General features: G+C 39.9%; 1 protein-coding gene across 1 annotated transcript; it reads right to left on the bottom strand.

The window, feature by feature from the left end:
• Window positions 1-688: 688 nt before the first annotated feature.
• LOC135744280 (E3 ubiquitin/ISG15 ligase TRIM25-like) lies at window positions 689-20,454 on the bottom strand. Its single transcript, XM_065262293.2, has 5 exons — window positions 19,758-20,454; window positions 19,431-19,526; window positions 18,988-19,221; window positions 3,974-4,133; window positions 689-1,414 (listed from the first exon to the last, which is right to left on the bottom strand). The coding sequence occupies exons 1-5, from the start codon at window positions 20,346-20,348 to the stop codon at window positions 888-890; spliced, it is 1,608 nt and encodes a 535-aa protein (XP_065118365.1). The 5' UTR covers window positions 20,349-20,454; the 3' UTR covers window positions 689-887.
• Between the last annotated feature and the right edge of the window lie 3,267 nt (window positions 20,455-23,721).

Genomic DNA, 23,721 nt, shown 5'->3' on the forward strand with positions numbered 1-23,721 from the left:
GTAGTATACTCGTCTGTCTGGTCATTGGGGTGGTCTTGGGAACCTCCTCGAGGTGGAAAGCTAGGAAGGGGTGTGACCCTTTAGTTATCTCGGGTCCGCTCCGACCTGTGACAAACATTATTCCTTTCCATTCACTGAATCGCTACAGTTGAGCACTTGTATTTTGTTCTTACAGCAGTTTAGGAATTAAACTTACGGTGACGTCATTGGCCTTCAAATACGGCCTTGGAAGGTCGCAGCCCCTGAACTGGGATGCACCCTTTTTGCTACTGGTAAGAATGGATTGGGGTATTTCATGATTCCTTCACCCATCAGAATTTTTAAAACATAAATTATAACTGTACTGTTTACAGTAATGTGAACTACAATAATTACAGTAATGCATGAAAATAACAATGCAAAATATCTTAATGGTTTTATTGTACTGGGAAATTTTATTTAAGTAACGTGCAATTCAGACATTAATGAACTTTAGTGATGGTCTTTAAACATATTGTTAAATTTTTTAGTATAAATCCACCATTGTATATTCAGCATTGTATATTTTGGATTAAACTAATGTCAAAATTAAATGTTTGTCTTAAAAATAAGTGAACTGAGATTAATTACGAAATTAAACCCAAACATTTTAGTGGCTTGTATAGCATTTTTATTTGTAGTTATTTATAGTTTGTATACATAAAAGAATACACGGCTGTAGATGAATAATATTAACTGTAAATAACTACTGTACAGCTACCTCTGATTGACAGGACAAAATACAATTATTAAAATATAACATTACAATCAGTTATTTAAAATTACTAATTACTAAATGAAAGACTTAATATTTCTTTGTGTTGATTCATCATGTTCAGACAAAATTATTTATAGACTCTCTCTATCATCTATATTGTTATATCAACCAGTTTCACTGATCCAGCAACATAAAACCCAGGATAGAGAGGTTTAGTGAATGTGGTGTTGACTCTGTGGATGAGGGTCATTGTGTCAGAGACGCTGTGGAAGGACAGAGATCCTGCACTGTGATCCACATAAACTCCTATTCTAGAAGATATGGACATTTCAGGGAGTTTAGTCTCAATCTTATTGTGCCAGAATGAACAACTGGAGCCATAGCAGACCAAACACCAGGACTGATCATTAAATCCAAACAAACACCCATCACCTCCCTTCCTCCTGATGCTCTTATATGACACTGAAATATCCACCTTATGACCACTCCACTCAATCTCCCAGTAACAGCGTCCACTCACACTCTCACTACACATCACCTGAAAACAAAAATTATTAAAACTGTCTGGATGATCAGGATCATGCTGAACTCTTTTAGTGTTAGTAATCACTCTGTTCCCCTCAGACAGACGGAGAAATGTATGTGCTGTGTTTGGATCTGCAGTGAAGTGATGATAATCTGATGGAGACAAAAACATCATTTAAATGTAAAATGTCAAGTCTTATTTATTTTAGTTTTTGAGGACTGTCAATGTGTTAAGAAGTGAACAGAGATCATTTACAGTATAGACAGAATCTAATCTGATTGTTTTACTGTTATATTCATCATAATCCTGTGTGTGTAAAAGGTTTGTGAATGTGTGAACATTGTCAAAGTCCCTCTGTTCTGTAGTTGTACACTTTAAAACATATTTTGTTATCATTTAATTTAAGTGTGGAGAAATTTTGTTTATAGAAAACTTAATGGCTTATAAACTGCTATTTGATCTCACAGTTATGTTTCATTGTGGGCGAGCACAGTTATTTATTTTCTGTTTATCAGAGGTGTAAAGAGTACAGTAGCTGAAAGCCATACTTGAGTAAAAGTACAAATTCCTTACTGTAAAAATTACTCCACTACAAGTTACAAGTCACCAATTTAAATACGACTTGAGTAAAAGTATTAAAGTAACCCAATTTAAAAGTACTCAAGTATTTTTACTCGTACTGAATGTTGGCTCAAAGATGCGCTAGTCCTCAACACAAAGAGACATTGTAGGTCTGGGCAGTGAAAACTAAGAAAGTGTATTTATGAGGTTTTATTTCCTAATATAGAAAAGAAATCAAACACCTCAAAATTTTGACCTGGCAGAACAAACACAGATTAAACATAGTAATAGTCTTCTTTTGACTAAAATTTTATTTAGTTTTAGTCATATTTTTGTCATCTGAATTGATTTAGTTTTTTGTCTAATTTTATTCAACTAAATGCCATGAGATTTTAGTCTAGAAATCTAAATTACATTTAATTTAAACCCATTTAATTTTAGTCTAGTGTCATTGTGTACTTGAATGTGCCATGCATGCTGAAAAATATATAGCCTAACTTTGTGATATAAATATATGGTAACAATTTACAGTGGGGTTCATTGGTTAATATTGGTTGGCTACATTGGTTAACATGAACTGATAATGAGCTGCACTTATACAGCATTTATTCATCTTTGTTAATATTAATTTCAACAATTACTAATACTTTATTAAAATCTTGTTAACATTAGTTAATGCACTCTGAACTAACATGAACAAACAATTAAAGCTTACATTTTTATTAACTAACATTAACAAAGATGAATAAATGATGTAACAAATGTATTGCTCATGGTTTGTTCAAGTTGGTTAATAATACATTAACTACTGTTAACTAATGAACCTTGTTGTAAAGTGTTACCAAATATTCTTATATAGGCCTATCCTAAAAAAGATATAATTTTAATATTTAAAAAATTCCAGTAAACTAAAATTACACTAACAGAAATATGATAATGCATATTAAAAACGTGAAGTTGTTCATTTGAAAGATTAATTGAAAACACATGTAGTACGTAACACCACTCTCTCACATTAAGTGCACTACATTTCTTCCGTCATGCATCCCTCTTAGAGTAAATACATTACAGCCTACTTGATTAAATGTGAGGACAGTGAAATTGTACACTTATTATCAATCTTATAATGTACTTAAGTTACTCGGGCAATCAGTACAGGACCTCGCTGGTTTATTTTGGCTTATATAGTAAGTTATATCAAGTTATGTACCAGCTCAGGTTAGCTGATAAGGTAGCATCCGAGTATATAAACATTTGTGCTTGCCTTTGAGTTGCGGGATGACCCTCCTGCAATCGCGCATCACTTTTGTTTTGATTGTAGCATCACATGTTTAAAAAATGGTCCCTTGACTGAAGCAAATGTGATATGCATCCATATGTTTGCTCTTTATCTCTTCTCTCAGACCAGACGCGAACTTTTCTCTACAGTTTATGACATACGCAGCACGGAGATGTCCCGCTACGGTGGCTCAACGCAAGCCATTCAGCGTTTGACATCAAAGTACCGCGAGACCAGACTTCTCCATATGTATTTGATTCGCTCTCGCAGTACTTTGATTTCATACGTTTTCTCTGCGCAGAGCCAAATGAAGTCCCTCAGTTGTGTGTGTGCGTGTAACCTCGCGACCACAGATTCTATCCATCATCACCCTCTGACACTTTCGTCTCGTTTTTATTTGACGAATAAACAATGTAGCGAGTAACGTTAAGTGTCATTTCAAATGTAGTGGAGTAAAGAGTACAAATACCCAATCAAAAATGTAATTGAGTAGAGAGTAAAAGTTGCCTATATTTTTGATACTCAGTACAAGTACAAAGTAGCCCAAAAAATACTTAAGTACAGTAACGAAGTACATTTACTCGAGTACTTTACACCTCTGCTGTTTATTCTACACACAGTTTGATTCATGAGTATCATTAAAGATGATTTTAAAATGACTGAAATGCATATTATCACTGTTCATGTCTTTATCAGCATCAGTGTGTTTATTTGTTGTTTATTGAGACATTTTAGGAACTGCTCCCTGGAGTAACTATGTTGAAAAAATATTAATTCAGAATCAGTAAATGGTATTCTCTCGATTTCTACAAAATATAATATTATTTTTAGATGATGTGTGCTTTATGTCTGAGAGAAATAGGTGCTTTACTTTTATGATATATCTTCTCTATCTCTTCTCTCCAGAAATCCTCCAGTTTCTTTCTCAGACGAGACACAGATTTTCCTACATCATCAAAAAAGATGAGAGCGCTGCCAGTGATGCTGAGTGAGTCTGTAGATCCAGGAGGAACAGAGAGAGACTGGAAACTCTACACAAACACAAACATAAGTTGTCAAAACTTCCGGGCCGCGCCACGTCCGCTGACCCAGTGCTTCACGTCAGGTGGTTTTCTTGTTTGTTTGTCCACTAACTTCGGCTAAAGAGTGTCTATGTGATAAGTCTGGTTGTCAACAATAAAACGAGTAGCTTTAATATGGAATTCTTAAAATCCTGTCTGGTAATTTACATCGTGCTTCTGCTACCGGCGAGTGTCTCAAGCAGAGGACAATGTGCGCTCCCTTAACAATGAATTTGAGGAATTTGTTGCACGAGTGAACTTGGAAACAGATTTCAAACTATGCAATCTAATTTGCCTAACAGAGTCATGGTTAAAGCCTGAAACAGCGGTATCTATTGCCAGCTATACAACAATACGGGCAGATAGAGATGAGCACCTGTTGAGGAAATCAATTGGTGGGGGATTGTGCAAATTTATGGACAATAAATGGGTCACAGAGATGCACATTCAGGAACAAGTCTGTACTCCTGACTATGAAATTCTGACTGTATCATTTCGGCCTTTTTATCTCCCAGGGGAATTTAGACAAATCACAATAATCCTGACATAAGTACCTGGACCGAAACATCAGGAGGCGGCAGGTAGGTAATGCTGTACTCTTATGTTCACCAGATCAGCCAGTGTTTGTACTCGGAGATTTTAATAACTGTGATTTAGTAAACCATCTCCCCATGCTTTATCAGTTTAATATAGATTGCCAAACTAGAACTAGAACACTCGACCGTTGCTTTGGTAATATACCTGATGGGTACAGAGCACTTTGCCGTGAGCCACTAAGGAAATCGGATCAAAATGGGCCTTTTTACACCTGGTCACTTCATATGTTTTCTCTAATCGGATAGCTATCTGATTGGTTAAAACTGTTCCATTTACATTTGGCCACATAAATGCGTCTTGGCAAAACGGATAAGAATCCGATCTTTTACCCACGCCCAAAATGCAAATACACTATTTATTCCTCCGCCTTAAAAAACTTAAGATGATGTTTATGCAACAATAGGCAGCACTTACTGTATGTTGTACTGTATGTTGGGCAGGGGACGCGCGTCTACTTGCTCATGAGCTGAAGCTGACAGTACAGCGCAGCAGCAGAGTGACAGCGCGGTGATTTAATGCAGGTCCATGATGGGGAAAAGCATTCACAAAACTCTCTTTTAAAGTTTTATTTCTTTGTTTAATATCATTTTAGTTTGTCATTGAGTTTGTCATTTTATTGATTCTAGGAAGCTTTTTTACCCGCTGTCGTCGCTCCATAAAGCAACGAGCGTGTCGTCTTTGTTTCCCTCTTTGACGGTTTACTTCTGGGTGACGTGCTTACGTTTGGGAGGAGTTATGCGCTGAAAGATGTGGTTTCATCAACCAGAAGTATTTACACTTGTCCAGTTTCACCTGAATTGCGTCCCAGACCACCTCCTGAAGTGGTTTGAGCGATCGGATTTAAATCTGTCTCGAAAACGTTTCGAAGGGCATTTACACCTGGTCTTTTTACGATCCGATAGTTATCCGATCAGAGAAAACGCATGAAGTGACCAGGTGTAAAAAGCCCCAATGTTCCCTTTCAATACGGTTCACTTCGCATTGTGTCAGTTGCTGACACTATGGGAGAAACTCTTGTTTACTCCTCGATTGAAGCATATCGGTTAACGTCTGTAAAATTACAGACCTATGGTGTTCAAGCCCACGAAAGTGGCGAGACTTTGCCCTATAATAGTCTGAAAAAGAGCGCCATACCTCATTCGCATTATCCTTCAGCCCAAACCTCTCGCTGCTCTGAAGAAGAAGAAGCCTTACTCGCCGTCAACACAAGCCCTGCATTGGAATCCAGGCCTAGCGTCTTCCCCTGCCGTTTTCCGGCTGAGAACCGAAGATAGCAGAATCCAAGTCTAGCGTCTTCCCCTGCCGCTTTCCGGCTGAGAACCGAAGATATCCTTTGCTTGCCGTGGTACGAGCCCTGTGCAGCGGACACATGCCTGATGAGGTCTCCCCTGCGGCCGCCCGGTAAGATCAATATTTTTAATATAAAGCTATAAGCTAAAAGAGCAGGGCCTGTTGTAATAGCGTCCAGCACAGCGGCTCGAATGAGCCTCTCTGCTATGAATTTCCTCCGAGTGCGAACAGACTGTCTGGGATAGGAATGGTTAAGTCGCTCCTCAGCTGGACTGCCCTCAAATGTTTTATGTGTGCTGTTTATCCAGAAACATACACATGTAATACTGATGGTTATGCAAACGGTATTGAATTCCTCTCTAAGAGCAATTTGCGTGCTTACTATACTGTGTATTGACACCCCACGGCTGTACGGTGTCTCTAAACACTTTTTTGCCTTACCGACAAGCAGTTAATATACGCACACATGGCCCGCCGTCCATAATGGTATCGACGCTCGCCGTCAAACCCTGGTTTGGGGATCCATTCCCGGGACACCGGGCTGGATTCTAAACAATAATTCAGACGCTTTCTCGCTGAAATTCGCTCTCAGCCTACCTCAGTTCTTCCGCTACGATACTGACGGTGCAAGCAAGCACGGTCTTACGGCTGTTATTTTCTCTTCCTAGAGAGACGGCAGCCTCAGACGTTTTCATGGCTCCAAGCGTTTGAATCGCACCCTCTCCGGACGGCCACTCAAAGGCCTACAGCCAAGCGGTTTATGACGTTTTTTGGCCATATAGCTGGTTTATATCAGTGGATCCGAAGACGAAAATTAAGGGTAATATCAACCTCAAGTGAGCTTGCTACCCGCCACAATGAGTTTCGTTTATCTCGTTTAAGGCGGGCTCACGTACCCCTCGAACGAGTCCCAGAAAGCTGAATATCGTGGCATTCTGTTCATAAGACCACTTCATTTTGACTAAGCAAAGGTCCCCCCCGAGCTGTCGCCCAGCATCTGCTGTGGGTTGGACACGCCTTGCGACAACAATCAGCCTTCGGCGCGTGAAAGGCCAGTTGTCTCATATCAATGACCTTGTACTGTACATACAGTCGATTTAAGGGGGTGATTTTAGAACTGCAGCACTCTCAACCGTGTTATTGTGATAATGCGGTCGAGCAAACTACTGTGGTTTCATTATTCACCGAGCCAGGCTGAGATCTCGCCCCCTGTACATGCTGAGGAGTCATCTCCTTTATAAGCTCATTGCATGGCTTTTATAAGCTATGTTCAATCAGAGTGATACGCATCTCGTGCTTAAACCACCAAGGTGCAGACATATTCCCCCGTTAAGACGGGCGTGTGGAGATTGCATCCGTGAGACACGACCTACGTGCCTTATGACACGTTGACACGAGCTGCTAGGACCCCTTTCGCGAGGCGTCCTTGTGCAAAGTATGATCTATTCTGTCTAGTGACAGCGAAAAGTCTAAAACCCCACGAATTGTGGTGTGGAACACTTTTCTCCTCACTACAGAGGCTCGTGCACGGCGGCACTCTCCCCCTACACTATATCTATGTGGCGGCAGTTACAGCGAACCACGCTTTAACGACCGACCATTCATTTAATTCACAAGCCTGTCATCTCTAAGATGCTGACGGCGGTTATAACAGTGAACCACGCTTTTACGGCCGGCCATTTATTTAATTCACAAGCCTATCATTTCTCAGATGCGGACGGTGCCCGAGGCGCAGTGCTCTGGAACTGTCCAAGGTCCTGAATGACAGATACGTTTGACATACATCAGACTCCACGTCTGACTCCTCGCCGTCCACGTTGTCAATTTTGCAGCTTCGACATCCCTGTCTTGGCACTACTGGGGTTTGTTGCAATAAAGGTGCACCCGTAAGCTCACCTGTATGCACGATATGCTTTTAAATTATATGTATCCACCATGCGCTTAGAGAAGCTCACCTATGCACGCTATAAGATTTCAGTATACACTAAAGATGCGCTTGGAGAAGCTCACCTGTATACACGGCTATTTTATCTATTTGTGACACATAGAGGCTGTTTACACTTGGCATTAACATGTGTTTTCATCGATCGGATCACAAGTGGACGAGAGAGACACATTACGTTTACACCTGGTATTTAAATCTGTCTCTTTTGTCCACTTTCGACCGCATCTGTCCTGAATACTGTGAGGGGGTGGTCTGTGAGACGGTGGGCGAGTCTCTTTGCTGTCATTCAAACCCGAGCGGGAGTAATTATGAGTTTATATGGACGCAAACTATATTATGTCGGAGTCCACTGCTTGTTTAGCAAGTATACATGCTGCATATTGTTTTGTACATTTATATGTTGGAGCTTTCTCTGAATTTTCAGCGCAATTGATGAAATAGGATCGCGCAACTTTCACACGCTTTCAAAACGAAACTACGGAGATCAGCCGCTTTAGTTGTATCAATGAAAGGCTAAAAATAGCGCTGTTCACCGTATGTTTACGCCAGAAGTCAAAAAAAGACGTAAAACTTGTGTTTAATACCTCAGATTAGATAAATGGGCGGAGAGAAGGCGGTCGCATGTGGCTGTTCGAACGCATTTAACCACATGCGTTCCGCAACTCCAAAGCGATCCGATCGAAAGTGGTTTCGACTACCTCTGGATGTGGTTGAAAGTGGTCGAAAGTGGACGAGCTCAAAACGTTTTGAACACCGTTTACACCTGGCATTAACGTCGTCCACTTGTGATCCGATCGACGAAAACGCATGTTAATGCCAAGTGTAAACACAGCCTTACACACTGTTGTTGTTCATCTGTGTACGTTCACGGTGCGTTGGGTACCCACCGTTACGTTCATCAATCATATCTGTACACATTCACGTGCGTTCTGTGCACTGATTTATTTATACGCATTCATGGTGCACTGAATGGTTCACCTGTGTGCGCACAACTTATTATCAGGACACATGACGGCGCGCTCAAGAATCTTGCCGGCCTGTGCATTATAACACTCTGATTCATCTATATGCATTCACAATGTACTCAAGTGTTCATCTGTGCCCGTGCAATTTATTGTCAGTACACATTTACGGCGCACTTGGGAAGCTCACCGACCTGTGCACTATAATATTACCTACTGTATATGCATCCCCGATGCGCTCGAGGGCTCACCTGGGTTCATGCTATTGTGGTATCTGTATATCCCACGCTACAAACCGTTCTGCCGCATATTAAAGTCAGATCGGCCGTTCGTGAGCCTTGCAGATCACTCACTAAGTATGCCGGTTACTAACAGTGGCTATTTAGATGGATCATTGAAGCCATCGCACTGGCTCACGCCTTCCTCAATGAGCTATGATGTTAGAGCCCACTCTGCGCGAAGTTGGCTTCATCATGGGCTTGGTTTACAGGAGTATCTATTCTTGATATCTGCAATGCGGCCGGCTGGTCTTCGCCGTCTACGTTTGTCAGATTTTACAGCTTAGACGTCCCTGCCCTACGAGCGCAGGTTCTCTCGGCTTAATCATGCACGCTCATTCATGCGCTTTATGTGTACATCGGGGTGCGCTTAGCGAGCTCACCAACGTGACTCTGGATTTACTTATTCTCGCACACCCGCGGCGCGCTCTGTGATCTCGCCGTCTTGTGCTATGTTATGTGCTTCCCGGTGCATTTAAAACCACACCGTTAACATTTTATATGGTGCTTACACTTTTGCTTTAAAGCTATGAATATGCTGGATATAGGGCCACATTCAGTGTCTCTCCGGTAAGGCACTTCAGTCCATTGTGTATGCACGGCGTGATGGGATTACGTTCCCCCTGACTCCCCCAACTGACGCAATGCGAAGTGAACCGTATTGAAAGGGAACGCTTAGGTTACTCACGTAACCCCGGTTCCCTAAAATAATGGGAACGAGCATTGCGTAGACAAACGCCTACGCAGCGAGCTTCATTCAGCAACTGACGCAATGCTCGTTCCCGTTATTTCAGGGAACCGGGATTACGTGAGTAACCTAAGCGTTATCCACCTGCTTCCCAACTACAGAGCCAAAGTTAAATGAAAACAAACGGTGGTTAAGGAGATTCAAGTATGGGATCCCTACTGAAAAATTCAGCTAAGACCACTATAAGCTGGGGAGCTGGTTTTAGCTGGTCTCCAGCTTGGTTTTAGCTGGTTTTGCTGGTGTAGGAAGCTGGTTTTGCTGGTGTAGCAAGCTGGTCTAGCTGTGTTTTGGTCACTTTTTAAGCTAGTCTAGCTGGACTTAGCTGGTCAGGCTGGAAGACCAGCTTGCCCACCAGCAAGGGGAAAGGAAACATGATGCACTAGAGAACAAAGGGGTGTAATTTGCAAATGATTTAAACCAATTTCATTCGAGATTTGATCTCCCTTTATACGTTAACTCTGATGACATTGATTTTGATATATTTAACAACACAACTGCCCACTCAGCAATAACACTGACAGAGACAGAGGTAGCAATCAGTTTAGCCAGAATTAAATTGGGCAAAGCACCCGGCCCAGACGGACTAAATGCCAGGGTGAATAAAACATCCAGTGTTCACAAAACAGTTTCAGCTTTTTTTGAATAACCATCAAGTTCCAAAGTCATGGAAAATCAAATATTGTCCCTGTCCCTAAGAAATCTCAAGCCATAGAGATTAATGATTTTAGACCATCTGCTTTGACCAGTATTCTGTGCAAGTGTATGGAGAGGGTAATAGTTAGCCATCTTTCATCCTCACTTAAAGAACATTTTGACCCACTCCAATTTGCATATAAAAGGGGCTGGGGAACGGGTGAAGCAATATTTACACTGATGAATACGGTCAGCAAACACGTACAGCAGCCAAAAAACTATGCAAGACTATTATTTATTGACAGTTCAGCTTTTAACTGTATGCAGAAACATATTTTAGTTAAAAGACTGTGATATTAACACAAATAGTTTTCTTGTGCAGTGGATATGAGAATTCCTTCAGTGGCATTACCTCTGAGACAGTAGTCTTAAATACTGGGGCGTGTCAAGGCTGCATTCTTTCACCTGTCTTGTTTTCTTTGTATACCAATGAAATGTGGATTATGAACTCCACCTGTCACTTGTATAAGTATGCTGATGATATGGTTTTGGTTGGTCTAATGCAGGCAGGGAATACAGTCAACTAATCTGTATATTTCAACTGTATTAAGGAACTTATTAACTGGTGCCATGACAGTGCTCTTCTCCTTAATCAAGGGAAGACTAAGTTTGTGATAATGAAACGGAAAAACTCCTGCCATGATCTTATACCTGTTGAAATTAATGACCAAAATGTAGAGGAGGTAGAGGAGTTCAAATACTTAGGAACATTCTTTGACTCCACCCTAAGTTTTACTAAAAACACTGACTACATTTTTTTACATAAGGCAATGCAGCGTCTATATTTACTTAGGAAGGTGAATTCATATGGAGTCAGGAAAGAAATTCTAGAGATTGTGTATTGGAGTTTGATTGAGAGTGTGCTGACATTTGATATGTGTACCTGATTTGGAAATCAGAAACAAACTATCTGGAATTGTTAAGCTGGGCAGTAAAATTGATGGTAAAGGCCAGGGACAATTGGCAGACATATATAATACACACATGCGATGTAAGGCCCAGCATATTGTGTCTGAACCAGTACATCCTCTGTTCACAGAATTTAGGTAATCAGGAAGGAGGTACACAGCTGCAACAGCAACTAAAAATGTACCAAGTGCAATAACACTACTGAACTCACAATAGTCTATGCAATATATCCATATTCATCTTTTTGATGCCAGTGTGTGGTGAAGGTGTTATCTATTGTTGTTGGTAAGGGTGATTATGCTATTTGTTTGTTGTATTTATTGTCTATCCATTTTGTATCTGTTTTAGAAATCCACCTGTGGAGTCAGAGATAAATTTCCACTTTTTGTGGAGAATAAAGTTAATTGAATAAACTCATGACACTGAAACATTGGTTGCACTTTATTTTACAGTATGTGTACTTACCATGTACATATATGGTAAATAAGTTGTACTTACCAACAAATGTGTGGTACTTACTTTTAGGTATCTACATGGTAATTAATTGGTATCATTACTGTACTTACCAGTAGTACCTTCTTGGTAGTTATTATGTAACTCTAGGTAAGTACTGGGTAATAACAGAAACATACTTATAGTGTATGTATACTGTAACTAACGAGAAACATTACTGTAATTACAAATAAATGTACAATATAAGTATTTAGTATTTACAGTATTTACAATAAGTGTGTACTAGTGAATGTATCCAGTAGTTAATGTGTCCGGCAAACCCAACCATTGACTATCATACGCATTAACTACTGGGTACATTCACTAGTACGTCCATGGTTACTGCATGGAAACAGGACTGTAAAATAAAGTAATGCTTTTACACAGTTATTACATAGGACCTAATACCTAAGATGTACCATCATTCAATTCAATTCAATTTTATTTATATAGCGCTTTTCACAAAAGTCAATTGTTTCAAAGCAGCTTTACATAAATAGAAGCAGTGAAAAGCACAGAAAAATGACAGATAGCACAACAAAATACATGATAGCATAAGCAGTTAAATTTGCTGCGGCTATGACTCAATATTATAAGTGAACGTATTACTAAAGTAACGTCTAGAAGAGGAAGCTAAGTAAAGCCCAAAAAGGCTGCCTCCCCGGGGTGAAAAACCCCCTAGGAGAACCCCGGGCTTTTATCTGAGGAAAAATAAGTCCTAGGAGGGAAAAACCCTTGGGAGAACGGATAAGGAGATTTAGCGGAGATTAAGCGGGTTCTGCCGGTGATCGTTGGTCAGGCATCAGTTGGGCATCACGTTGAAGGACGGCCAGTAGATCAGAGGTGTGCCGACTTTCACATCTACCGGGACTGGGTCTGTTTATCTCGTTGTCCTCGGGTCGAGGACGAGACAGGGAGAGAAAAACAAAATCGTATTAGCCTAGCGGCCGTTCATATGTATTGAAGTGTCACACAGTGATGTGGTTTAACTCAGCTTAGTTCCAGACAGACTAACTATTGCGGCATAATTATATTATCCACAGTTGAGGATTTAGCAAATTGGGGGCCCAATGCGAGGGTATATATGGTAAATAAGGGTCACCTTCCGATCTTTAAGAGAAAATGAAACCTGACGACCCGTTTGACTAAGGCCTAAAGCCCCACTGTTGTCGTTAATGCAGGTTCAGTGGCAAACGGGTCTATATTGTATACCATTTACAGGACCAGGAGAAAACGCCAAAACATCGCAACCTGACCATACGTGCTAACCCCTTTAACTAAGGCCGGAAGCCCCACTGTTGTCGTTAATGCAGGTTCAGTGGCAAACGGGTATGTATGGCATACTATTCACAAGACACACGAAAGCGCGAAAAACGCAACCCGACCATACATACCAACCCGTTTGACTAAGGCTGGAGGCCCCACTGTTGTCGTTAATGCAGGTTCAGTGGCAAACGGGTCTGTATGGCATACTATTCATAAGACTTACGATAGCGCCAAAATCGCAACCCGACCATACGTGCCAACCCGTTTGACTAAGGCCGGAAGCCCCACTGTCGTCGTTAATGCAGGTTCACTGGCAAACGGTGGCAAACTATTTATTGCAATTCATTTTAAGTGTTCATGCAGAATAGGTTGTTATTTATTTATTTGGTTGGTCTGTGTTATGACCGTGAGTGCTTTGTTCCGTAAAAATAACTATTGCGAGTTAAGAACCTTTACTAGACAAATTATGCGAATGCTTTGTTGAAGAGAAAAGTTTTAAGTCTAGATTTAAAATGATCGACTGTGTCTGATTCTCGGACATCGGTTGGTAAATCATTCCAGAGCTTAGGGGCTAAGTAGGAAAAAGATCTTCCACTTTTAGACACTTTTGATAGTCTAGGGATAATCAATAGGCCAGAATTTTGCGACCGTAGTGTGCGTGATGGATTGTATTCTGATAGTAATTCTCTAAGATATGAGGGTGCTAAGCCATTTAAAGCTTTGTAGGTGATTAGTGATATTTTAAATTGTATGCGATATTTAACTGGTAGCCAGTGTAAAGATGCCAGAATTGGGCTTATGTGGTCATACTTCTTAGTTCGAGTAAGTACCCTTGCAGAAGCGTTTTGAACTAGCTGAAGCTTGTTGACCTGATTTGAATGGCATCCCCCGAGTAGCGAGTTACAATAGTCTATTCTAGAGGTCATAAAAGCATGAATAAGCTTCTCTGCGTCAGATGTAGACAGTATATGGCGTATTTTTGAGATATTTCTAAGATGGAAGAATGCTGTGCGGCAGACGTTGGCGATATGACTATCAAAGGATAAGTTGCTGTCGAACATCACACCTAAGTTCCTAACCGTGGAAGATGGCACCACAGTACAGCCATCTATATGCAATTTGTAATCTGACATATTATGTTTGTAGCGATTTGGTTCAATAATAAGTATCTCTGTCTTATTGGAGTTGAGCTTAAGAAAGTTATGTGCCATCCAGTCACTAACATCGCTAATGCAGTCTTTTAGCTTAGAAAACGGGTGTGTTTCGCTGGGATGCGAGGAGATGTAAAGCTGGGTTTCATCCGCATAGCAGTGAAAACTTATGTTATGTTTCCTGATAATGTCTCCTAGGGGTAACGTGTATAACGAGAACAGGATAGGACCTAAAACTGATCCCTGCGGTACACCGTATTTAACCAGGGAGTGATATGACTCTTCCTCATTTACATAAACAAAGTGATAGCGATTGGTTAGATATGACCTAAACCAGGCTAGCGCCTGACCACTGATACCAACATAGTTTTCTAGTCTATTGAGTAAGATTGTGTGATCTGTTGTGTCAAAGGCTGCACTAAGGTCTAGTAATATAAGAATTGAAATTTCACCACGATCGGATGTTAATATGAGGTCATTTGTAACTCTAAGCAACGCTGTCTCTGTGCTATGGTGGGGCCTGAATCCTGATTGGAACTTTTCATATGTACTATTATTTGTCAAGAATGTGCGTAACTGGCTTGCCACTACCTTTTCTAATATTTTCGAAAGAAAAGGGAGATTTGAGATTGGACTAAAGTTATTAAGCTCTCCTTGATCAAGCTGGGGTTTTTTAATCAGCGGTTTAATAACTGCTAGTTTGAAAGCTGTTGGAACGTATTTCTAGCAATGAGTTAAAGATATTTAGAACCGGGGTTGACACTACAGGGAATACCTCTTTAAGTAGTTTTGTGGGAACGGGGTCTAATATACAGGACGATGATTTGGATGATGTGACTAGTTTAGAGAGCTCATCTAGTGTAGTAGGTTTAAATGAATCAAGATGTTCGTATGGTAGTCTAGTGTTAAGTGAACTAATGGGTAGAGTGGTGGCTGCCTGGGTAGCTACAATGTTTTCCCTAATAGCCGAAATTTTGTTAGAAAAGAAGTTCATGAAGTCGTTACTATTGTGTTGGAGTTTACTATTGGTTTCTGTTTGTTCTTTGTTTCTAGTCAGTTTCGCAACTGTGCTAAAGAGGAAACGAGGGTTATCATGATTCTCATTTATAAGCTTGCTAAGATATGTAGATCTGGCGGTTTTAATAGCCTGTCTGTAGTGTTTAACACTCTCTTTCCATGCTGCACGCCATACTTCTAACTTTGTGCTTCTATAATTTCTTTACATTTTTCTAGCTGCCTTTTTATGGGCTGTAGTGTGATGGTCATTGAACAGACATTGTTTAGGTTTTCTATTACAATATCTAGATCGTCACAGTTATCTGCTACATGTTTCATTTGGGACAGGTCTGGAAGAGTGCTAATAAAGCTATCTTTAGTGGTGGAAATTATTGTTCTGGCTAGTCGGTAGCATGTTGTAGATTGAGTGATCCTATCTAGAAGTACAGTGTATGACACAAGGTAATGGTCAGAAACTGCATCACTCTGAGGTGATATTTCGACGTCATTAATATTGAGTCCGAGTGACAGAATTAAGTCTAATGTGTGCTTACGAGTATGCGTTGGCCCTGTCACGTTTTGTCTAATATTGAGAGAATTTAGAACATCCATAAACGCACGTCCTAATGCATCTTTTGGGTTATCCACATGGATATTAAAATCACCAACAATAGGAGCTTTATCTACAGTGACTACAAGCTCAGATAGGAAATCTGCTATTTCTTTAAGGAAATCTGCATGGTGGCCCGGTGGTCTATAGATTGTCGCTAAGGCAAAAGAAAGCTGTTTGTGGTTACGATCAGTTATTTCCATATTTAACAACATTTGTTCAAATGATTTAAATTTTAGCTCAGATTTTTTGTTTACTTTAAAAATTGTGTTGTATATTGTAGCTACACCACCCCCTCTCCCCTTTAATCGAGGTTCGTGTTTATGATAATAGTCTTGTGGGGTGGATTCATTTAAACTAATGTAGTCGTCTGCTTTAAGCCAGGTTTCTGTTAAACAGAGTGCATCTAAGTTTTGGTCTGTAATTATTTCATTGACAATAGGTTCTTTATTGGTAAGCAATCTAATGTTAAGAAGGCCGTATTTTAACATTCGAGGTTCATCTGTTAATGTATTGTTTTCTTATTTTATATTAATCAGATTTGTACCAGATGTAACAAGCAGTGCTCTGTATTTATTTGTTCGGGGAACAGATACAGTTGAAATGTGCTGATATTTCGGTAAGATTGAATCGAAGTGCTGGGATATAAGTGGTCTTGACATATCACGGCAGCTAACAGACGGACGGTTAAGCCGATCCGTCTGTTTCCTGACCTGGGCCCTGGATAGTCAGACTATATCAAAATTAAGACTATTGATCAGATTTCTAGTGAGTATAGCACTTCCTTCCGATGACGGATGAAGGCCATCTCGGGTTAGGAGGAATAGTCTTCCCCAGAAATGCTTCCAATTGTCTAAAAACCCTACATTATGCTGAGGGCACCACTTTGACATCCAGCCATTGAAAGAGACTAATCTACTATATGTTTCATCTCCCCGGTAGGCGGGGAGGGGACCAGAGCATATTACATTGTATTACATTGTCTGATACTATTAAGGACATCTCCTTAATAGTATCTTTGGTGATTTCCGACTGTCGGAGTCTGGTGTCATTCGTGCCGGCGTGAATAACAATCTTAGAAAACTTCCGCTTAGCATTAGCCAGCACTTTAAGTTTGGATCTAATGTCAGACGTTCTGGCTCCCGGTATACAGTCGACTATGGTGTTTGGTGCCTCAATGTTAGTGTTCCTGAGTATAGAATCTCCAATGACCAGGGCACTTTTAAAAGGTGTTTCAGCTCCTTAGGGGATCGAATCTGTTAGAAATTACCGTAACGTTATGGGTCTTAGAAGGACGCCGTATATGACTATGCCGCCTGACAGTCACCCAGTTTGACCGCCGACTTGACTCGATGTCGGAACCGAGCCATGTGTATTTTGATAAACACTCTGCGCGCTCGATACAGTATTTGTAATATTTACATTAGCATCTGATGTCGGAACCGAGCCATTAGTCTTTTCGCTCGATAGATTATTTGCAACAGTAACATTAGCGGTTTTGCTATCCTCAACTAGCATTCGGATGCGCGATTCTAGTTCAGCAACCTTCTCAGTTAACCTTAATACTTCAATACACTTAGAGCATGTAAACCCCTCTATGCTAACAGCAGAAGCTAAACTATACATGTGACAAGTAGTACATGTTACAATAACAAGCAGAGTCTTACCGCTTTCATGCTGGGCGATGGCGTCTTCGTTTACCCGAACGCGGTCCCCGGAGCTGCATCGCGTGGGGTGTTCGGTTATGACACGCCTCGGTCGCCTGCGAACGTCTGGGGCCAGGGTGATGTGGGGCTTGCTGAATCTGTGAAGGCCGGGCAGCGGTTCCTCCACAGCTTCCCGATCGCTTTCATGTTGGGCGATGGCGTCTCCGTTCAGTCGTTCACGGTCCGTGAAGCTGCATCGCGTGGAATGCTCGTTTGTTGCACGCCACGTTCGCTTGTGGACGTCGGAAGGCAGGGTGAAGTGGGCACTGTACCTCGCGTTGGATCTGCTAAAAACCGGGGTAACAACTCCTCCACAGCTTCCCGCTCAGGTGAGGACAGGTCAGAAAAGCATATATCAGATGAATCCGCCATTAGATCGGAAAATGCTAGCTTCAGCCTCCACCGTTTGTTGATGCTAGCGGGCTATATGCTAACACTGGGTGTTTATTAGTGATAAATAGTTTCACGTGGTAGTACTGCTCAATAATCGTCACGGTAAAGTATTCCTATGTAAAACTAATAAGTTATATTATATAAATAGGAATAAGATGGTAAAAAAAGGATTTTAGATGATGAACTCGACGGAGCTCCGATGCACGATCTGTTCAGCGTGACGTCACAAACCGGAAATGAATCACTGGGCACACACACATCATATACATGTCACTGTGAGGCAAATCCAAGCATTGACTATCATACGCATTAACTACTGGGTACATTCACTAGTACACAGTTATTGTGTATATACAATTTGTAAGTACAGTAGTGTTTGATATTAGTAATCATATATGTACACTATAAATACCTGTCATCAACCCTAACTTGCCTGTAAATACTAAATATTTAAATTGTATATTTATTTGTAAGTACAGTAATGTTTCTCGTTAGTTACAGTATACCTACACTATAAGTATGTATCTGTAATTACCCAGTACTTATCTAGAGTTACATAATAACTACCATGTATGTACCACTGGTAAGTACAGTAATGATACCAGTTAATTACCATGTAGATACCTAAAAGTAAGTACCACACATTTGTCGGTAAGTACAAATTATTTACCATATATGTACAAGGTAAGTACACATACTATAAAAAAGTGCTACCGAAACATTTCATAGAAAATATCATCTGAGTAAAACATGCTCTTCACTTCCTAAAGATCACTGATCTCTGTTACCTGGAGGAAATTGATGTGATCATCTGTGTGTAAAAGCTGCTCCAGCTCAGCGTCTCTCCTCCTCAGATCATCAATCTCCTGCTCCAGTCGCTTCAAGAGTCCTTCAGCTTCACTCACTGCAGTCTTTTCCTGATCTCTGATCAGCTGTGTCACCTCAAATCGTCTTCTCTCAATGGATCGGATCAGTTGAGTAAAGATCCTCTCAGTGTCGTCCACTGCTGTCTGTGCAGAGCGCTGTTAGGACACACAGAGAGAGGAGCATTAGAATCAGCAGCATTCACTCAGCTCTTACTGGTACATCACACAGTCTGTTACCCACAGTGGACTTCAGTGAAAGTCATCCAGCACTGAACTCCTCACTGACTGATTGGATGAGAGTCTTAACTGAGTCTGAAACAGATCTGAAACAGCAGACAGCAGTTGTTCTTCTGATCAAAACTCACCTTATGAGTCTCCACAGCATCTCTCAGCTCCTGAAGCTTCTTCTGACTCTCCTGGATTCTCTGATGATATTTTCTCTGCGTCTCCTTCAGTTCTTTCTGTTGGATGTATAAATAATAATTAAGCAGATAAAATGTACATTAGATAAGTTAAACTCTGCAAATCCAGCCCTGGACAATACAGTAGGTCCAAAATTACATCTTCCCAATGTCCTTTCCTTATAAATCAAAGGAATGTAATGTATGTGTTACATTAAGATATAAAGATCTTTAGTAATGTAGCTTTGGTGTCATTATAATGAAACATTTATCACAGATCACATCTCTTACCTGTTTCTCAGTCCTCTCTTCTTCAGCTGGTATAGTATCATGATTTTTGTGCTTCCCCACCATACACAGATAACATATACAGAGCTGATCAGTTTTACAGTAAATCTCTAAAAGTTTCTCATGTTGAGGGCAGATCATCTGCTGAAGTCGTCCAGTGGCGTCTATCACTTTGTGTCTCTTTCCTGACTGAAGTTCTTCATGAAGTTTAAAGTGAGTTTGACAGTAAGAGTTCAGACACACCAGACAGGACTTGACAGCTTTGTGTTTTCTCTCAGTACAGACGTCACACTTCACATCTCCAGCTTTAGCATAACTGGGAGAAGGTCGAGCTGCTTTCCGTTTAGTGTTTTTCATTTTCTCCACCACTTCAGCCAGTATGGTGTTTTTATATAAATCAGGTCTTGTATTGAAGGTCTGTCTGCACTGAGGGCAGCTGTAGTTTCTCTTCTGATCATCTTGATCCCAGCAGTTTGTAATACAGCTCATACAGTAACTGTGTCCACAGGGAATGGCCACTGGATCCTTCAGTAAATCCTTACAGATTGAACAGATGAACTGATCCTGAATCACTGAAATACTCGCTTCTGCCATTTCACTGTATGTTCACACAGAAAGAAAGACGAAACACACAACAGCCCAACAGTTTCAGTTTCTCTGAACTCAAAGTTTTTCCTGGTTGTGTTTATGAAACGTGTGCAAACAGGTGTGCCAGTCATATAATAAACAAGTCCACTAGATGTCAGTCTCATACAGAAAGTCACAGTTTGAGCAACAGTATGAAAATGCTCTGCCTTGATGAATGAATGGAAGAAAACAATGACAGATTATTACTTTAAATCTTTCTCAACTAGGGGTCCTGAGCCTTAACAAACTTTCTAAAGATCATAATAAAAATATGAAAGCAAGCACTGTAATAAGTTACTAAATGACTAGATGCAGTAATATAGAGAGGCACTAGATGGCCTAATATTTAAAATAATTTATAATGCTCACTTCTATCAGAATATTGTTGTAAGTAAACTCTAGATTAAAATCAGGTGTAATACTGTCGACTTTGCAAAACAACACATATACTGTATAATGAACTTTTTATTTTATTAGGCTAATTCATATGAGTATATCTACTTAAAGGACCTTGGGGGGAGGGAAGTGACCATCAGTTGTACCCTTCGAAATTCCGAAGGGAATGAAGTGGCCTTTGAAGTGGCCAGTTTTTTAACAGTTTGTTCCTGAAAAAAATGCTCAAAAATATTTAAGGGAAACTTTCACTCTGTCAACATGTTCATAGTCTTTTAATGTCAAAATCTATAAATCAGTATAAAGTTAACTGATGTGAAAAAATAACAGCAACGCTCAATTTAGTGTAGTGAGAAAAGAATGTTTAATAGAGACAGAAGAATGTCTGAGACATGCAGCGCTAAAACCACAAATATAACAAAATAACTTCAGCTGACCTGTATGGTATTTTATTTCTTACCAGTGGGTACACAAACATGAAATAAAGTACATTTTAACTACCCACAATGCATCTGAATATGGGAAGAGATATGGTTCACATCTTTCTACAACCATTATTAGGATTTGTTGCTTGTGGTCAGGGCTCCAGTAAAGTTAAATGTTTTTGTTATTGCATGAAATGTGAAATATAACCCTACTGTTATTGAAACAAGGATTTGTAAGAATTTGTAATTGCGTCTGAATAACATATACCGCACACATTAATCCAGAAACATGCAATGCGGTGTAAAAATAATAAAGTGTGACATTTACTGTATATGACATTATAGAGTGCTGTAGGGATGATGTATTTTTAAGGCATAAGGCATTTTAGCACTTCCATCACTTTTTTTAACTCCTTGAATAAGGACTTGGGTTAACACAAGCCCAAGATGTTTCCCATTTTATTCTACAATAGAAAATACACCAGTAATACCCACACTTGTGACTTTTAAAAGCTTTAAAGGGGACATTTCACAATACTTTTTAAAGAAAGTATGTATGTGAAGTTTTAGCTCTTTGTAGGTGTGAGCAAAAATGTGCTGTTTCTGGGTGTGCCTTTAAAAATGATTTAGCTGATTTAAAAAAAAATGATGAGCTGATTTAATGCAAATACTGATCACCATAATGGTGGTTTGTTGAAATTGAAACTCAATTGTGCTGTCAATTACAATTTTCTCTCTCTCTCTCTCTCTCTCTCTCTCTCTCTCTCTCTCTCTCTCTCTCTCTCTCTCTCTCTCTGGCCTAGTCCACACAGACACGGGTATTTTTATAACCAGAGTTTTTCCTCCAAAAAAAAACTGTGCACACATGTTCGGTTTAAAAGAAATCTTTGTCCTCATGAAAAGGCAAAAACATGCTATCAAGTGCTGTCAAGAGCATGCAACACCAGCAGGCAGCGATATAACCCAAATCATACAGCCACCTTGGCCAATCAGAAGCCTAACAAAAGTGACGTTGCAAAATACTTTTGTAAAAATAAGTATGTATGTGAAGTTTTAGCTCTTTGTAGGTGTGAGCGTGCCTTTTAAAATGGAAATGAGCTGATTTAATGCAAACACTGATCACCATAATGACCACCATAGTCACCAAACATTTTTGTTCAATCCTACAAAGTGGTAATTTTAATATAAATGATCTATATGGTATTTTATGCTAAAACTTCACATATGTACTCTGGAGACACCAAAGATGTATTTTACATCTTAAAAGAGTCTTGTGAAATGTCCCCTTTAATAAAGTTTTAAAGAGCTGTCGGAAGCTTGGTGGTGATGATGTTGATGTCAAGAGACCCTTGTGTAGTTCTGATTTGCAAATTGCTAAATTATGAATATATATGCATATAGACTGTTTCAGCAGTAACAACATAAACAAGCAGCTGTCGCGGGCCGCACGTTTCCGGTAAACTCCGCAAAGAACAAATAACAACAAAGTTCTTTAAACGTAGTTTATTTATAAACATAAATAACACATAGATAGGAAGCCAAAACATTAGTTATTTTCGATGAGGCATTTGTTCAAGAGATCAGTTTAGCAACTAGTCAGACCATTAAAAAAAAGAAACCGGAAGTAAAGTTCGGATCCAGACATGTATCGCGTCAGCGCACATGCGTCCGATGAAATGGTCTATATTAGGCTATATTACATATACCTGTAAACATGAAATATATATATATATAAAAAATGTATACAAAATATATTAAAGAAATCAGTGCATAACCATCTGCCATACTGAGTGTGGGATCTGTGTGTTTCAGATAGGGATGCGATGTTATTTTAGTCTCTGAATCACATATACAAGTATTTCTCTGTGGAGCAATGCAGATTTACTCACAAAAGAAATTGTACCCGTTTTATAAATCAACCTCCACAATTGGCCGAAATTAACAAAAACAACGGCCCACTCGATCAACAGAGACAAACATAACTAAAGAGAGATTGTAGAGCAAATGCGATTAGTCAGAATAATCAATGAGACACTGATGCACTGATCCCAGAGCAGATTTTCTGGCATGAAGAAGAGATTGGCCCAAATAGACAGGAAATGGCTGTTGACATCATCAGTCGAGCGGAGGACACAGATGGACCCTACACGGGAGACATGCAGGTGATGGAGACTTAAATCTGAACAGACCGTCATAGCACCAATGAAACCTGATTTAATATTGAATGCTTTCACAGCATAGAAATATTCATTTCATTGGTTGTCATACTTTGCCGCATAAATGAAAATATTTTTCAGAGTTTTACTACTTGGACAGAAACTTAGACGATTAGTGAGTACATAGTTTAAGTAGATAGTGTATAATACAGTGGGGGCTGGTGACTTCTTTTTCAAGGGCGCACGATGTGAAGCTCTTCAAAACATGTATTTACCCCGTCATATGTGTGGCTCGTCATGTTAAAATATGTTTTTGGTGTATCATGTCAAAATACTGTATGTGTTCACCATGTCATGTGAACCTAT

This window comes from Paramisgurnus dabryanus, chromosome 6 (assembly GCF_030506205.2).
Source record: "Paramisgurnus dabryanus chromosome 6, PD_genome_1.1, whole genome shotgun sequence".
In the NCBI taxonomy this organism is placed as follows: domain Eukaryota; kingdom Metazoa; phylum Chordata; class Actinopteri; order Cypriniformes; family Cobitidae; genus Paramisgurnus; species Paramisgurnus dabryanus.

Coding starts and splice junctions, on each gene's coding strand:
- LOC135744280 (XM_065262293.2), bottom strand. CDS start 20,348: ATGGCAGAAGCGAGTATTTCAGTGATTCAGGATCAGTTCATCTGTTCA. Junction 19,527..19,757: donor AAGAGAGGACTGAGAAACAG/GTAAGAGATGTG, acceptor TACATCCAACAG/AAAGAACTGAAGGAGACGCA. Junction 4,134..18,987: donor ATCACATCAATTTCCTCCAG/GTAACAGAGATC, acceptor GTGTTTGTGTAG/AGTTTCCAGTCTCTCTCTGT.